Here is an 18,578-nt window from a genome sequence, read left to right as displayed (position 1 = left end):
CTATGAAACACAGCTTTAAAATGAATAGAAATAAATGAAGATACTGATTTTAAATTTGCCAAGAAAAATATAAACATTAACTAAATTACTAAAATGGAGCTTAAAAATCCTTTCATTTGCTAAAAAAAGCCCCCAGGGACTCGATTTTCAGGCTATGCAATGCAAACTATCCTGTCTAGTGCCTCTGACTAGATTGTTCTATTGTGCGCTTGCTGGAGACCAAAGAGAACAAGACAAAATGGTTTCCATTCCAGAGGAAAAGTAATATTTTAACAGTAATAAAAATATCAATAAATGTGTTTCAAAACAATTCAGAACTAATAAATATTTATAGAAATACAGTGCATAAAGAAATATGGTAATTGCAATCACTAGTTTTGGAAGACATTTTATGTCCTCATACAAGTGCAATTTCTGTAAGATCACCCCCCGCCACATGTAGAACTTACAGACATAAAAACAAGACTCAGTAACTGGACACGACATGGTAAAAATTCAAAGGCAAAGATTAGAAAGAGGATAGGAAAATAAAGAACAAAATTGAAGTAGTATAAACCAAGATTATGCAACATTCAGTAATCATAAAGAGAATGAACATTTAAGGGAGTAACAGCTTATGGTTCAACAGCACAGATAATTTAGAAAAGTGTCCCCATTTCACTCTTCTCTCCCAGCATCTCCACCATTTTTATTAAAAACAACAAATGAACAAAAAAACCAAACAACAAAACCCCAAAAAACAACAACACAAACCCCAAAACAACCCCTACAATGTTTTTCAGTTATTAATTTTGCTGGCTCATCAAATTTTGACAAATTTTTTGTTTTGTTTTTAAAGTGATACTCAAACGCCAAAGGAGAGAGGAGTGGATGTCTCAGAGGTGCAATCTACATACCTCTAGATCTGACATGATGCAACAACGGACTCCTGCTTGAAAACAGGAATCATTTGAGATAAACCAAAACTTTCAGTACTGGAACTCATGTTACTGTGAAGCATTGTTATTTAAGGGCCTGCAACAGCTGAGGACATTAGTCTGGTGTTTTGTTTAATACAAATACACCTAAACAGCTGCCTCAGTATCTCAAGAAATAACCCAGTTCCAGAAAGCAATAATTTATGCATTACTTGTGCAGTAGAAGGCAGTTAAAAGCTGAAACTATTCTTTGAATATATGGGAGGAAAAACTGATCTGAATTTATCCGTCATAATCCAAGGGGAAAAAAAGCAGTCAGCACTCACTTTTCATACAGATACTTAAACTTTGCTTTCCAGCATTAAGCATTACTTTGTTTGATGAAAACATGGAAAAGGCTGTGACAGTCCATCACTGGGACATGGTGACTATGACAGAAACATTACTGTGACTGGTTTGGCAAGCGATTTCTAAAAATGCAGCTTTATGAACTGCATTCATGCTTCTGGGATCAGGTTTCTGCAGCCAAAGTTAAGACTTGATAAATACAGTGCTTCAAGTAATGTGCAGACAGATCTAAAGCCATTAGGTTACACGAAGGAAGATACATATATCTATGGTAGTTTTAGAAGGTTATTGTCTGCAAGTACCTGATGGGATGGGTGGGGGTTGGGGAGGAAGTAAGGTGTTAGTCTTGCTGTGAATAGTGCTAGATAAGGGAGGAGATGTGGCAGTATCTTTCATACCATACAGCTTGGACTCTTTGGAAAGGGTTCTTGGCAAAGAGGATCCTCGAGAAGTATTTGGCGATTCAGTTTTTAAAGTCTTGGAGTTATAGTGCAACTGGAAAACAAAGAAAGATCAATTTACTTCATACAAGTAGCTCAAATTCTGTACAGCAGTTTGCTGTCACTCCTTCCCTTAAGAAAAAAAAAAAAAATGGTTTTCCATTGTTTACAAAAATACCACAATAAGATACATTATATTCCAGTTCATGTTCCACAGATAAAGATGGTGCACATAAAGGATGTGACACCTTTGTACAAAAAAATAAAATAAATTCATAAACTATAAGCAAAATATCAAGGAATCACAGAGAAACAGAGGAATTTACTATTTAGGAACGATGACTAAAGCTTGTTTCTTCACTCTGTTACATCACAGACATCCTGTGCTGCCAACTATTTGTTCCTGTCTGCATAGCTTGCTTTCTGTCTTACTGCACAGTGAAACTACGCCTCTACTAAACACTGGCATCCAGAGAGTTGCATTAAAAAATAAAATAAAATAAAATCCAAGAGTTCACACATTCTGTATGTGCATAATACACTATCAATGAAAATAAGTTAAAACTGTAGAGAATGCTTAGTTATTCCTCAATTTGACTAAAGGCAGTGGCAGGATGCGATGCATAACTTATCCCTGAATATAGCCTGAAATACTGCAAAGTGGACACACACAGCCCTTCCACATTGAAAGGCTAAATAATCCAGACTGTTGTTTTGAGAGGCAAGCATTTGATTTATGGCACTGCCTCAACTGAATTCCTTGAAGTGTCTATGCAGCACTGACTTATTTTCCCCTGTTCTTACTCCATAGGATTTCAAATCACAAAATACAAGAACATTTCTGTTGAGACCCTTTCATACTAGGATACAGAAACAACTATAGGAAAAAAAATAAAAGAGAAAAAAAAGAAAAAGGATTGTACAGTCTGACAGTGTTTGAGAGAACAGTGTCCTAAAATAACAGTTTTTATACCAGTACTCCGACTGCTATAAAAAGCAACACAGAAGACACAGTAAAAGAGATTCACGTGTTAGTGGGCCAGCTGCTAAGCTGTCCTTCCCCTGAATTATCAACAATGAACAGATCTTCCTTCAGGCATACAATATAAATTACCTGTCAGAGGAGAAAATAACCAAACCAATGTCTTATTTTAGATACCCAAATATTAATGGAACTGATTTCATTATCTAGTATCACATACACTATTTATTACAGAGCATCATTTGACATGGTTCTATTTTTGATGGTACATATAAAGATTGGGGGGGGGGGTGGGGTGGGGTGGGTGTTACCCTGAAGGAAACGAGAGTAAAAGCATCAAAGCATCTATCAGTTTTCAGTGTAGTATTACATTATTCCTATATCAGCAGCATCTACATAACTGAAAAAGATCTTGCCAATGTGCTCTGTATACCTGAACCTGTACGTACTGTAACAGTGTATTTACTTTGAAGTCATATTTGAGCATAGAGAATGAGCAAGTGCTTCCCTGCTAAGGTGTATACTCCTTTTACCTTTACATCCACCCCAGGAATATAAAACACTGTTGTTTCCACATCACTAGATTTTGTCTGTAGAGATGATGGCACTTTCTTGCCAGCAAGTAAGTGAGTAGTAGATGCATAACTAGTTTGAAATTTCTTCTTTTTTGTAGGAGACTCTTGATCCAAACTTCTGGAACTCCGATCATAGCTCCTAAAATAAATAGACTGTATGTTATTAAAGCAAGCTTAATATTCATTAGTATTAATAAGAGTAGTATTAGTATATTTTCTAGTATTGAAAAAAGCTAGAGATGTCTAAAACAAATTTGTAATATCAACTACATTACCTTCGTAAACTTATGTCATCATGTTCTTGCTGAAGCATTGTAGGGTGCAGTACACATTTTCCACAATCAATTTCAACCCTGATATCAAGTTCAAAGTCAATATTTCTCTCTGTGGTTGTACTAGTCATACTTCTGTTGGTAGGTGTTGTTGGCCAGCGCTCAGTGAACAGTTGGTGGACAGCAGCGAATCCTGTTGCTTTCTTGCGAGATGTACTCCTGCACAGGCACAGTTGTGGATTAGACATTAGCATGAGATTTACCTGAAGAGATGTTAGGAGGCATTCTTAGACTACATCCACCCTTTTAAGAACTTTGCTGAAAAGGGCCTTATCTGATGCACAGCAACACTGTGATCCATCTTCCATTCACACATTTCTAAGTATCCTTTCTTAGTAGAGGGTACTACAAAGAACTAAGCCTTTTTTAAATTCTGAGTCCCAAAAAGGATCAAAAAGATATATAATAATTTCCATATTTGTAAATATTTACGTTATTATATGTACTTTAAGGAGCTATAATCACTGAAAGTTGTGCTGCCATTTGGTCCCTCTAAAACCTGCCCCATGCCTCAAAAACCCTACTTTCCAAGTTCTTTTATTCTGTTCCAAGCCCTGAAATTTCTCACTGTTGCATCCTTTTCAGATCAGAATTGCTCCTCATAGTCACCTCTGCGTAGCACAACTTTTCCTGCTTCCCACATAGACACTTCAGGCAAAATTCAGTCTTTTCTCACTAGCAGATTTTGTAGCTTTCAAGTCAATATTTCAAGTGAATTTGCTTAATTTCTGTGCTCTTCCTTAGGACCGTCACTTACGGTGGTTTCCTATAAAAATACGTCCTCTCTCTCTCATGGTCATCCTCCTTCTCAGAGTCCTCACTGCTTGATGATAAGCTGTCATCCCGGCGTTCTTCAGGCTGGAAGGGAATGCCGGATGAGAAGACAACTGGAGTTTTGGGTGAACCAAATACTGAGCATGAGCCTTCACTAGTAGATGAGTAATGGGAGGGACCATCAATAGTTACAGACAAAAGGTCCATTTCTGTCTCCTCTGGAAACTGATTGTAAAAAGACAAAAAGATATTAAATTTCCACAGATATCGTCTCCATCAAGAATGCATTAGATAGCTCTGGAAATAAAAATGCAAGAGTGCTATGAGAAACTCTTACTCACAAGTTCCTCATAGTACAGAAAATGCAGGTATAGAAATTGCAAGACAGATTGCGAGAAAGAAAGAAGTGAAAGCTTGATGAGGAGACATTTGCCATTGCCTAGTGATTGAGCTCAGTCTGTTAGCTAAATACATATCATGATCTGACCAATTCCCACAGTCAGAAGAATGGAAAGATTCCAATTTTAAAAATATTTGGAAAGAAAAGAACAGAAGACAACAAAAATAATCAGTAACCTCGTAGAGGGGTGAAGCAGCCAGGAGTATTAGTGAGGTGTGGATGCAGGATGCTAATGCAGAATGTACGGCACACATGTTCTAGGCTGCACTCCCAGGCACACATGCTTTAATGCAAAATGAACTTCAGGCCAATTTTCCAAAAAGGGCCTCCAATTTCTCACGTAAAGCACACCACAAGCACCACAAAAGCAAGTTTTGAACATTAACTTCTAGATATTTTTCATAGGCATTTTAAGAAGTGCTAGTTTAACACCAGCACTACCTATGCAGTGTTACTATAGAGCTACACAGTTGTCTGCAAATTCAAATTAGAGCTCTGCTGAAGAACTGACAATATAATGTCAGTAAGATTTTTTTTTTTTTAATATTCACAGTAGATACCTCTAATTATTTGACTGCATTTTGCTATGCTAACAAAAATTAAGCTAACCAGGCTTATATGTAACAACAACAAAAGGTAGGATAGCTTTTAAATGTGAAAATATTTAAATGTGCAAAGCACATTTCTATGTTTCATTTCCATCTCTCTCTCAGAAATAGGAATTTATTTTCTGGGAGTGTGAGGTGAGTTGGAAGGGGAAAAAAGTATGTTATTATCTATAAAGGCTTCTTTTGTGTGTTCATTTGTTGGGGTTTTTGTTTTGTTTAATTGGTTTGTTTGGGGGTTTTTTGGTTTGTGGGTTTTTTGGTTTGTTTTGATCTGATTTTTTTTTTTTTTGTTGTTCTGGGTTTTTTTTAAGGAAAACTAAATCTTCACTATTTTCGCTAAACATGTTTTTAAAGCATTTTAAAATCTCTACCATTTGTTCTCTGGGTATTAAGTTCTGACACATTCTGTACTCACTATTATTTGAAAATAGCTTACTCTCCATTAAGTATAGGAATTCCAACAAGAGCTGAAGTGTAAGAGGATGTCCTCCTACCTAGCACTTATTTTGTACTGGTTTTGATGCCTGCAACCTTGGAACACCATGTAAACAGACAAAGGCACACATACTAAAATCCTCTTGTAAACCACATTTCAAGGTCAAACTTACATCACTTTACATCAGGGTTAATCAGTCTTCGTAAATATACAAACAAAAATTGCAATAATTCATTTTACAAAAACTATCAAGTTTTAGATCTCCATAAGGATGTAGAAACACCATGGAAAGCTCATCACAATCACGTTCTGCTTATTTTACGTATTTAAATTTAAATTATTTTCATATTTCATATACATTCTGTTTAGCTGCATGCAAAAGAGATGAAGCATTGAAAAGCAACTCCCTATGAGATAAATTAGTTCTCTGGCAAAGAATACTTGGTTGTTTTCTCAAAAATACCTGAAAATACCCTTCCCCTGGACAGCTGGATTGTTGTGCAATCCCCAAAGCTGTTTTATTCAACTTAATTAGAAGTAGAAAGAAAAAAAAGATATAAATTAAAACAATAACAATAATCTCAGCCATGCAAAACCAACATAATAGGAACATTTTCAAAATGAAAAAACATAGCGACCAAGTCAATGGTTCAACAATCCATTTCAAACATACAGAAAATAAACTTGTAGGGTTACAGCAAATTAATACCTATTTCCAAAACTCTAAATATATTCAAACACCAGAAATACTAAGCAATTTTTTGCACACTTCTGTTAAAAATTCCAAAACTGCATTACTACTGTGTCAGCCTATTAAAAACCAAACCAAACCAAAAAAAACCCAAAACAAACAAACAAAAAAACACAAGTATTTTCTCCAATGATTCGTTTGATTTTTGCGTTAAGAAACCAAAACACATCTGTCTTCTATCAAACCAAATCTGTCTTCCAAAACCCATCCATTATTTGAGGCCGACATTAACAGAAATAGACACACAAAAACATACAAGCGATTCAGATCTGCCTAGGTATCCCTATCTCATGAACTTGTGACCAAGTGGCACAGGAAATATAATTATATGGCATATAAAGTAATTCTTACAGAATCCTGTATGTTGAAAGTTACTCTTGGGCCAGGAGATGCAGCATCTACACGAATATCAGGGAGGTCTTCACTGTCTCCTAGTCGAGAGCTATAAGCAAGAGGAAAACAGAACAGCTTGTTAAGTTTTACTACAGGATTTTGCATTCATGGAAACATGTAACTACACAAATATAAGACAATAAAAAAGATACAGTTTTTTGTTGTGGAAAAAATTATAAAATCATGACTGAAGACCTTAAGGTATATGAAAAGGAAAAAAGGAGGAGGAGAAATAAAGAAAAGGAGGGTACACATTGTTTGGCCAGTAGTCTATCTCTAGCCAATTTCTGCTTATTTCTTTATGCAAGTTTTTCAACTCTGAGCCTACATGCAAAAATTACAGAAAAATAAGATATACGTGATCTACCACATAGGACATTAAGCAGGTTGTCAGATTATGCATTCTGTGATGCAAATGAATTATTTGGCCTCATAGTGTATACATATCACTTTATATTCACAACCAAAGTACTCACTAAGTTTTTCAGAACTTAGTGTTTCTTACAGAGCAACAGAAAAGCCCCATCATCTTTTCCGTACAATTTCTGGCTCTCTTCAGAAAACTTTGTGAAAAGGTAAAATGAAAGTTGCTTTCATCTGACAGATCTTGAATAAGAATCTTCATGCCTTCAACACTTGCTCTGCTTTAATTATCAAGAATGCTAATTAATTCAGAAGAGAGATTCCTTTTCAAGGGCACATTAGAGTGGTTATAAAGCTGGTTTTATTCTGGAATATCTGCTGTCTGATGTTTTCACATCTGGATTATTTAAACATTTCCATTCACTTCTACAGAGGTATTCAAAGTACATTTCTATTGAGATTTTCTTCTCTCAGGAAAAAAAAAAAAAGACCAAGGCATTCTAACACCCCTCTCAACCTTTATTATTTTCAATTATTTCATATTTAATACATAATAACGCAGCACTTTTTTAATTCCAAATTTAAATGCTTCAGATAGATCTGCAGGAGCAATAGACTCAAACACACGTGTTCCAAAACCATAGCAAACACTTTACTAGGAGGCATCACTATATAACTACAGCAGTTTGCTCAGCAGCCATGATAAAACAAAAGCAATACATATTATGCATATGAACAGATTAAAAGAAAATTATTATTCGCAAAAAAAAAAAAAAAGCATCTCCCTTTCTTCTTCTCGTTACAACAGCCCTTTAAGGCATGTGACTGCAGTTCAAGCGTAGGAATTGAACTGATCACACTATGCCAGTTTTCCTTTTTTACGGTACTTCACTATTATCATAGAATCATAGAACAGTTAGGGTTGGAAAGGACCTTAAGATCATCTAGGTCCAACCCCCCCTGCATGGGCAGGGACACCTCACACTAAACCATTTCACCCAAGGCCTTGTCCAACCTGGTCTTGAACACTGCCAGGGATGGAGCATTCACAGCCTCCCTGGGCAACCTATTCCAGTGCCTCACCAACCTAACAGGAAAGAATTTCCTCCTTATATCCAATCTAAACTTCTCCTGTTTAAGTTTTAACCCGTTACCCCTTGTCCTGTCACTACAGTCCCTAATGAAGAGTCCCTCCCCAGCATCCTTACAGGCCCCCTTCAGGTACTGGAAGGCTGCTATGAGGTCTCCATGCAGCCTTCTCTTCTCCAGGCTGAACAGCCCCAACTTTCTCAGCCTGTCTTCATAAGGGAGGTGCTCCAGTCCCCTGATCATCCTCGTGACCCTCCTCTGGACTTGTTCCAACAGTTCCATGTCCTTTTTATGTTGAGGACACCAGAACTGCACACAATACTCCAGGTGAAGTCTCACAAGAGCAGAGTAAATGGGCAGGATCACCTCCTTCGACCTGCTGGTCATGCTCATTTTGATGCAGCCCAGGATATTACTTGAAAGAATTCTGTAGAAAACCCTGAAGTGATGCAGAGTGGAAAGTTCTCATTTGACAAACTACTGAGTCTGTTAAAAAAGCTGCTTTTTAGAACATGTATGTCTTCCAAAGTTACCTCCTCCTATCTAGTTCCACCACAAATAGCCACTGCTTACAGTGAAAGGACTTTTAAAGCCAATGTCTAATGCTTCCTCTGTTACATAGGCTGTCATTGCTATCACAGATCTCAAATTCGCAGAAGCTTACCTTGTTCTGTCCATTCTCTTCAGAGGTGGTCTAGCTGATGCTGAAATACTCTTAGATCGGCTATAGCTGGGTTTGTAGCTGAGACCCCATTTGTCTTTCAAGGAGGCAGCCTAAAACAAAAATAATATTTAAATGCAACAACTGAGAACAGAGAGGAAAAATTTTTGGCAAGCTAAAATACTATTTTACTATTGCCGGTAAAGTAAAAAGATTTTTTTAAAACTGCATCTCTTTTCACATGTGCCAGCATCTTCATCTTGTTTCTGGATGCGTGTTCAGTTTTCATATTTGCTGAAGTTGGTAACGTCCTGTTGCCAGGAGAAAGGTATACCCAAAGCTAATAATCTGACCGCTACAACAGACATCCTTCCTAGCTACCACTACAGTAACAGAAGAACATGAGATAACATGAGAGCACCTCAGAAAGAGTTGCAAACAGATTACTAATTGAAAGATCTTTTCTTATTACTGAAGCATCATACTTGGAGCTCATGTTCTAGGACACACTGAAAATCATCTTTTGCCAGGTTTGTTATCAGGGTCTGCGAAAACAGCCACACGTTTGTGGATTATCAGCAATCCTGCTTGGGTTTTGTCCAGTTTCTTCTAGTGTCTATGCCTGGTAGCTTGATCTTATTTTAACACCGCTTAACTCAGCAAATGTGCCGTTTGTTTACATATAGAACATGGTTATAGCAAGCACAGATGCTAGGTGGAACAGTAATAGGTATCTGTCATTTGCCCGAGCAGTTAACATGCTTGCCTCTGTATCTGCATTCCTCAGTCCAATAAGGAATAATTTTAAAATCTGCTGAAAGTGTAAATGACATTTTCAAAACGACTTTTTTTTTACTATTTCTTCTGACTGTGCAAATAAACCCATTTACACCATAATACCTGTGAAATTCCAATTTTCCTATCTCTATTATTACAAGGGAGAAGAACTTCTCCTTGCCCTCTCCTAAAGGGATTGCTGAACTACTTGATAATCTTAACCTCCTTTTCCACTACTAACATTTTCTTTGCTTTAATCAACATGCAGAAAAGAATTATGCAATGCAAGTACATAATGCTGCTCACCCTCATACTGGATCTCCGTAGCTTTTTACGAACATCTCGGCGGATATCATTGACAGCCACCGACTCCAGTTGCTGATAGCGCTGAATTTCTTGATTTATAGTTCCTTCACTTGCACCTAATTTTCTGGAGATAAATCATAGTTGAGTTGAGTTATCTTACAAATCAGTGCCATTATTTTTACCATTTCAAAAATATGTGTTGCAATGATGTTTTGCTTTTGCCTGGGAATTATCCCATTGTCTTTTTTTTTTGTTAGTTACTCATAACCAGTGCCAAATGTAACTACTAAAGATTATCAACACACCACTAAACAGTTTAAAAAACTTTGCAAAAGCACCTGCTATTTTGAAAGAATTGCGGTTTCCTGAAGGATTCATACACTGAGAAAAGGCAGGCACAAAACATAATTTTGATTCTTGAACTTGTATTAGAAGAAACATTTAATCTAAAATCCAAATTTCAGACACAACTGCCCTCAGAATGGTGACAGCAATTTTATTCCAAGTACAAGAAGTAAAAGGAGCCTCCTCTTCATTATTTAGCATATAGTTACTGAGCTCTGTATTCCCCTTGCAGACAGAGGGGAAGCAAACCCCAACTTACTTTAAATCATCAATAACTTTAGCTTGCTCATTGAGTTCTCTAATATCAACCAAGCGTTTCACAAATTTTCTTCCTCGCTGTTCTCCAGTCTGGATACTAGAAGCTCCCTGTCGTCGGTGATCAACAATCTCCTGTTTAAAATAAACATTTAATTAAAGCTTTCATAAAAAAAATCAGACATTAATATGATCTAACAAGCAAAGTGAATTTCACACCTTAAAATTTGGATTAGTGCATGCAAAAGAATCAGTTTCATTTCATAAGGCATCCGATTGGATTTTTTTCCAGTGATCCAAACCCCATCATTCAGTTAGACACACTGTAACTACTACATACATGTCCCCATGAGCAGGATCTGCCTGCTTTCATATGTGATCTGCTAGACTGAGGAGAATCACACTTCGCTGACCCCAACAGATATTCTACAGGAACAGAGTATCGATGGTTTGGGGGGCTCAAACCCAGCAGGTGATTTACAATCCGCTGCCCAAATGTTAGCTTGCGTGCATCTCCACATAATGAACCTCGATCTGATTTCTAAACAACAAACAGGAACATGAGTGTTCTGGGACAAAGTTTGCACTGTTGGCAAGCAAGAAACATTTAAGATAGCCATTAAAGAATACCTGTTAAAATGTTTTTATGTGAAACCAAAAAGCAAGGTCAGCAGCATATCAGGTAGAAGTATCAAAAAAATTTTTTTTTCTAATTTGCTTATGTTAGTAATTTAATCTGTCAAATAAACCTATCTAGAGCCACAGATGTTCCAATTCAGGTACCTGAAGTTAGGTATTGTGTCTCCATATTTTCAATCCAGGTTATTTCCACGTAACATTGGCAGAAATATGATCTGTCATTTCTGGCCTTTGAAATATGGAGTTAGAAAACTTAACACACAAACTACTTTGATTTGCAACAGGAGTTACATGAGCTATAAGAAGTATCATGCTGAACTCAAGACAAATCTTTGTATTTGACTGAAGACTTCCAATTACTAGCACTTATTTTGGTTGATTCACTTACTGCATGTATAGTGGGAGACATAGCGTCAACTTCATCCTCATCTGAAAGGTCAGCTATGTTCACAGAGTTGAGGTCAGCAATATCATCTATATCTTCTTCTCCTGTCAACGTTGTGAGGGTGTTGCCTAAGGCATTCAGTCTTTTCCCAATGTTTGGATCCATGTGGACATCAATACCACACATCTTCCATAACACATTCAGTGTCCAGGTTCCAGCGCTACTACTTTCTGCATTAAAAAAAAAAAAAAAAGTTTAACCATGTTTAGTTTCTTGGGGGGGGGTCTGTTGTTTGTTTTTTTTTTAAATCCCCCACAGTGACTTATGTATTAGTTAGCTAAGGCAATGTTTATCAGTTACAAAGAACTGTCTTTTCTGCCCACTCCAACAAAAACAAACGGCACAGCTGAAATGGTTGCTGGAAGTACTTCACAGCTACAACATCAGTATTTCTTTAAGAAGTGATGTACGCAGGCTAACTTAATTAAAATACAAGCCTTGCAGCCAATCTGATGACCAGGACCATTTCAAACTTCAGCTCTTACAATTGCAGCCACATATACTATTCCAGAACAGGATTTCTAACAGCAAGAAACCTAAAAGATTATTATCTGCATATAAAATTCCTGACTTTTGTACAGTCTCAAGAAACAACATATTACCTGCTGCAGCCTGTCCTGTTGTCCTGGAACACACTTCATACGTACCATCTGGCACAACACCTATATGAAGCATATGAAGCACATACACTAATTAGGTAGGCAGTGAAAGTTACTTTAGACCAGCCCTATGAAATTCCACCTGTCTCTTGCCATTGGCAATTAAAGCATGAGTGTAGTTGGATAGAAGGTTTAATTTAATTTCCCATTAAATGTATTTTCTTATTTAAAGTGAATCTACTTGATAACATCCAATTCTATATCAACTTGATATTCCATTCCATTCTAGAATCTTCACCATAATTGAAGATATATATGTATATATAAATGAAAATCATCTATATTAAACTATCAAAAATTCACTGGGATCTTATGAAATAATATCAAAGCAACGCATCCAACTCTTCCAACATCTGTCAGACACTACCTGAATGCCTACAATGAGCAACAAAGTTATTAATTAAAGGAAACCAGAAAGGAATACAACCTTTTAGATCCATATTATTTTGCTTTCAAAAGGCCAAAATCTTGTCTTTATCTTTTTGGGAGAAGGTTCAGTGCCTTTAAAAGTCACAGAAAAGGATGAAAGTGGATTTACACCTGAAATACTATTGTCCAGTATGAAATCACACCCACTTACATGCATTCATAACTAGATCTCCTCTTATTTCTGGTTTCCAGTCATCCCAACTTGTCTCAAAGCCATCAGCAAACCGGATACAGAAGTTTTTAAAATGACCTTTGCTAACTAAAGATTCTGAGGAGCAGGCAGTGATTAGTGTGCTTTCGATAGTCAGGACTAAAGCAGAACCAGTGTCAAGATCTGCAGTATGGTTAGACTGGAAAATAAGATCACAGAGAGAATTTACTGGTCATTGCAATGTCCAAGTGATACTGTACATGTGCTACATGCTTTTCATCTTTCCCTGTTAGAAAACTGATACTCTTCTCATATTCCCTTCTTGTATGTCTATCTACAATTACGCAGAGCCTTAAATACACAGGACTGACTGATTATTTTACAGTCCTTTGTACATGAAGGTCTGTAATTTTGTTTAATTGCAAAAAAAGCCTACATATTCCCTTTTATAAAGCTAGACTTCTTTTGGTCCAAGAACTGCAAATATCCTACATACAGCTTAAGCCAGAATGTATTTTTCATAATTTACTGTAATTTGTAATACATAAAATGCCATCCGTTTTATCCATAGTTGCCAGATAGAAGATTCACAATCAAAATGTTATGTTATTATGACTTCTAGGTTATTGGCCTCATTACTCCTTTACATTTCTATGTATTACAATTATTTCCTTCTACATCATTAAAATGATTCATTCCTATTCTGGAATTATTCCCCATTAAGACTACTCTCAATTCAACATATGAACAGTCTCTCAATCCACAGTTTTCTCACAAAGTCATTTAACATTACCTATCCTTATAATGCTCAGCTGCTTTGTGTCTTTTTTTTTAACTGCTGTCAGTTTAATATTTTTTAAACTGCTGGCAGCGTAATATTTTCCATTTTATACTTAGGAGGTACAGATCACATATCCACCTTATCCATTACATTTCCCGAAAACATGCACGCCAACTGATACATGAGTAATATAGTCCTTCTATAAATAAGAAAACCATTTCTGCTACAAGCAATGTCACTACTGCAATTATCAGTATACTCTGCGTTGGTGTGATGAAAAGGCACATTTAGGAACGTAAAAGCCATGTACCACATACAAATGGCTATTTCAACAGACTACTAATATTCACATTGCTTTAGACATTTTGATTACCTGAGGTGTGTTTGTGATGGGCAGGCAAATTCCTAGGTCATTAACAGTCAGCTGAAGAAAGAGGGTACCAAAAGCCTGCGCAGACGTTTGTTGGATTCCAGGCAGCAAATCTACTACTTCTTTTGTGGCCATATGAATATCTTTATGTAAAGCCATTCTCTGTTCATTCCAGTTGTCATACGCAGCCTTGTAGTTCAGCCAAAACAGCACAGCTTTGTGAAGAAACCACAAATTGAAATACTTAATTGAAATCAACACACGTGAAAAAAGAAACTAGAGTTTCACTAAAGAAAGCTTTTTTTGTTTGTTTGTTTTTACATTTCTCCATTATTTTAAGACAGTGGATGTACAACAATGGACACACACACACATTCAGCATGTGGTGAAGAGTCTCATGTTGCAAACGCCAAGATGGACAAAGCAAATAATTTAGCATCAGGGTTAACACATTAAAATACAGAAATCAGCGCCATTCCCAGTATTATTAATTTGTCAAGATTTACAAAAGCAACTTCTTCCAAGTGATCTGAAAACTAATCATCTCAGCAAAAGGAATTTTTTTACATTTGGAACTATTAACCTCTTAACATGCAGTAAATCTCCTAAATTTCTCAGCTCCCCAACATTTTGATTTAACATGAAATATACTAAATCTCGAATAATCAAGCTTTTTTGAAAAAAAAAAAAATATATAGCTTCCTCAATATGAAGACAAATTTATAGCAATTGTGTCTTCAATACCTCTATCAAAGGCCACAGGCTGAGCAAAAACAATGGGTCTGTTCAAAGTAATAAGCACAGCTTCTCTATCTGATGAGCCACTAATTTCTTCTCGGAGAGCATTTCTTAATCCAATTCTTGTCTTGAAATAGGCAACCTGATGAAAGTCGGAGCCAGCTTCTTCGTAAACCTTAAAACATTCAAAAAATGAGAAGGGGGAGGGGTTTGGAGCAGGGAAAAATTCAGGCACAGGGGATTAAAAATAATGAAATTATTGCATCTGACAAAATGTAAAATTACAACAAGAAGTAGAGGCCTCCTTTCCCCCTTTTCTCTTTTAGGCTATGTTCTTTGAAGAATATTCGATTTTCTTACATTAAATTGCAGTGTGATACAGTGTAATTGCAGTGCAATTTTCCTTATTTATCATAAAATGTTAACTAAAATAACTATGTATATATCCAGATCCTCTACTGCAACAGTACATTTATAGCTTCTAAGATTTGCATTTGTTTGTTTCTAGGCATCACAAAATACTTTAATACCATAGAATTAGTGATTCCAGGGTTAACAGTGGGTTTAAGAATACAAGAGATACAACTGCCAAACTAAGGCAAATAAACTATTTCAAAATGCAGGTCTGGCCATATCTGGATCTTGTCTGATCTTATTATTTATGTGCTCTAAAAGTAATAGCAGTATCAACAAAAATTTTGAATTTGCCTCAGTAACAAGGCCATTACTGTTGTAAAGAGCTAGTATGTTTTAAGATTTTAATAGCATGAAAAAAAAAAAAAAAAATCAAAAGAGCCCATACTTGACTCCTTCCATCTTTTAGGCATGTACACTGGCCTTCATTATGAAGGCTTGCTAATTCTTCTGAAAAGTCATCTTCAGTGTCATCTTGACTCAAGAACAAAATATGAGACAATATTCAGGAACTAAATTTCCACAACTGTGTGCTGCAGAATGCTTAAACATTTATGAATAAAAAGTAAAACAAAACAAGGCAAAAAACCACCAAAAAATTAAGAACCAATACCCTCCCTCCCCAAGCTCCCCTACACTTTACACACACTCCACAGCCAAATTGGAAAAAAAAACAGTAGTTTAAGATAGCCTCTTGGCTTGGTTCTGTTTTTTTTAAATTGTACACTATTAAGAACACCACATGCAAAGATGTCAGGCACTAACCTGATGTTTAACAATCTGTCCTAGTGCCAGATTTAAATCCACCTGGCATTTCCCAAATAGTTTGAGGTAGCTGCTACTTCCAGGCATTGCTTTGGTTTGCAGTCTGTTTGAAAGTTCAAGTTCTATCAATCCAGTTTCAAATCTCACAGCTCTCATTGAGGGAGTCGTAGCTGTCACTTGAATTCCCTAATGAATAAGGAAGGCATGAAGTTATTAGGATCTGGTTCAGAGACAGAGAAAGGAGGAAAAAAAACAAACAAAAAAACCAACCAACCAACCAAAACCCCAAAACAAGAAAACCGAAAACAACCAAAACTTAACAAAACCCCCTTTTCACTGTGGAGCAAGACAAGAGGACATAATCACTTTTCACAATGCAATGCCACTAAGCTATTTTAAAAGATTAAAGGAACCAAACTCAAGGTCTTTTTCTTCATGCAGAGTATTCCTGATTCAGTAAGCTTTGGGGTAAAAACCCAAAAGCCATTAGTAGCATCTAGGACCACTGGCTTGTCATCATAAGATTACCTTAAACTGTAGGCTTAATGAGTAAAGAAGAATTTTTGGTTTTTCTCCATCAGTTGTGCCATCATGTTCATTCCAAAGAGGTATTGGCTGCTCCCCTCCTGTACACATTAAATACACACATTTCAAGTTTTAACAAAGAAAACATTTAAAACCAAATAGATATAAAAGAAGGTGACAGTGAAATAAAAGCCTCATTTTAAACAGTAACTAGCTGAAGGTTTACAAAAACAGTTTGTAGTGTAAATTTTTATTACCTACTTTGTTCATTAACTAGCTTTTAACTGGTACACCTTCATCTTAAGTAATTGGTGCTTATCCAGTTTTTATATAAGAATAATATGCAATCAGTATTTTAGTGCAACAGAAACAATAATTATAAAAAACACCTTAGTATATTACACTAATTGGAATTTTATAGCCGGGTGAGTTACTTTGAGGCAAGCCAGAAGGACAAAAACTATGTTCTGCCCCCACTGTTCCTCATTCAACACCCAGTACACCATGGATTGCTGGCCCCTGACCACATTCCTGCTGAATTACCACAGTATGGAAAGTAGCAGTCACGTTTCAGAAACCATTAGGCTGCTACTAGCAACACAAATTTGGAGTCTGGAAAAGCAAAGAACCAGCAGTGGTAATAAATTCCTCACATAATACCAGAGGAGAGCTCAAACTCTGGAGACTTGAGAAATGTTGTAAAAGAAAGCTAATATACGTTTCCCAGTTTACCACTTTATGCTCCTCTATAAAACATGTTGTAATAGAATAATGACAGCTGTTGAAGGTTTCTTCTCTACTTAAGTCTTCTCTTACTACCCAATGCTAATATACTTTGCCTGGAACAAACATCAGGGTGTTTAAAATTTGTTTCATCTCATTCTTCAGGGATTCTGACATTTTCCATTTTCTTCACTGCATCTTCTAACTCCCTTGAGGTTATGTCATCTGGGCCTGCACATTTCTTTTATATACGTTTGTATACATGAATATACATACACAGAGTAGATCAAAGGAGTGTGTAGACACACACAAAGACACTTCTTTCACTGAGCACCACTTTTAATTTATCTTTCTCATAATGTTTCCAACTATTAATGATTTTTCCTCCTAAAAAAATAGCTAATTTCTATAATAGCCTTTTAGGATAACTCAGAAATTCTTAAAATCAAACTATTTGAAGTTTCACGTACCTTTGCATATTTATTTACATTTGTCATCTGGTAACATTCTCTAACATACATCCTTCTTCCTTTAAAAACCTAACTAGAACTGATACTCCCTTTCTTTGCCCTGGTTATTTTACTTTCTTTTTTACTTTTATTATTACTTCTTAATAGACAGACAATACTTCTAATAGATTATTTCTAACAGTAAGAACTAGTGAGTGTACCTATTTTTAACTCCTGCGTAAATTGTGATTTGGTCAGACAAGAGTTTTTGTGTAAGAAAATAAATGTTTTGTAACTTTGGCTGCCTACTCAAATAGATGAGTGCAGAAGTCTGTGAAATTACGAAAGAGGCAGCATTAAGTGATTTTGCAACTGTTCTCTAATTGGGTTTTTAATGACAACGCTATTTTTCTTCTGAAAATTGAGAACAGATTATCAGCTTAAACAACTGAAATAAAAGTATTTTCTGCAATATACAGCATGATAAACAAAACAATCTTAATGAATAGCCAAATGCCTTTTTCTTACAGTACTGAAACATGTAATCTGCAAAAAATCACAGAGCTAGGAAACAGGAAACACTAAGTAATACCAATATTGACACTATTTTCCCCAGACACAGCTTTTCCATTAAAAGAATGTGCTGACATTATTTTACAAAGTGCATTATCACGATCTGCATTTTACAGATACAGAAACGAATACAGAAAGTAACCCAGCCAAGGTCATGTCATACAC

General features: G+C 36.1%; 1 protein-coding gene across 16 annotated transcripts in view; it reads right to left on the bottom strand.

Annotated features, from left to right (window-relative positions):
- BLTP1 (bridge-like lipid transfer protein family member 1) overlaps positions 1 to 18,578 on the bottom strand; it is a 117,474-nt gene that overhangs the window by 14,919 nt on the left and 83,977 nt on the right. For 11 of the 16 annotated variants that reach the window (XM_057405120.1, XM_057405126.1, XM_057405130.1 and 8 more), the window contains 17 exons: positions 16,672 to 16,769; positions 16,144 to 16,329; positions 14,971 to 15,139; positions 14,230 to 14,441; positions 13,076 to 13,274; positions 12,439 to 12,498; positions 11,780 to 12,006; positions 11,093 to 11,293; positions 10,757 to 10,887; positions 10,153 to 10,276; positions 9,073 to 9,182; positions 6,915 to 7,005; positions 6,276 to 6,338; positions 4,352 to 4,593; positions 3,538 to 3,753; positions 3,221 to 3,401; positions 1,568 to 1,760 (listed from right to left, as the gene is read on the bottom strand). In XM_057405120.1, the coding sequence (XP_057261103.1) occupies positions 1,568 to 1,760; positions 3,221 to 3,401; positions 3,538 to 3,753; positions 4,352 to 4,593; positions 6,276 to 6,338; positions 6,915 to 7,005; positions 9,073 to 9,182; positions 10,153 to 10,276; positions 10,757 to 10,887; positions 11,093 to 11,293; positions 11,780 to 12,006; positions 12,439 to 12,498; positions 13,076 to 13,274; positions 14,230 to 14,441; positions 14,971 to 15,139; positions 16,144 to 16,329; positions 16,672 to 16,769 (2,703 nt within the window). The remainder of the gene's footprint in view (positions 1 to 1,567; positions 1,761 to 3,220; positions 3,402 to 3,537; positions 3,754 to 4,351; positions 4,594 to 6,275; positions 6,339 to 6,914; positions 7,006 to 9,072; positions 9,183 to 10,152; positions 10,277 to 10,756; positions 10,888 to 11,092; positions 11,294 to 11,779; positions 12,007 to 12,438; positions 12,499 to 13,075; positions 13,275 to 14,229; positions 14,442 to 14,970; positions 15,140 to 16,143; positions 16,330 to 16,671; positions 16,770 to 18,578) is intronic. The other 5 variants (XM_057405131.1, XM_057405132.1, XM_057405129.1 and 2 more) reach the window with 4 other exon arrangements.

This window comes from Pezoporus wallicus, unplaced genomic scaffold (assembly GCF_028554395.1).
Source record: "Pezoporus wallicus isolate ANWC-B61680 ecotype Strahan unplaced genomic scaffold, APGP_CSIRO_Pwel_v1 contig_6789, whole genome shotgun sequence".
NCBI classification, from domain to species: Eukaryota; Metazoa; Chordata; class Aves; order Psittaciformes; family Psittacidae; genus Pezoporus; species Pezoporus wallicus.
The sequence above is the reverse complement of the archived record's forward strand: the minus strand, read 5'-3'. Positions and strand labels throughout refer to the sequence as shown.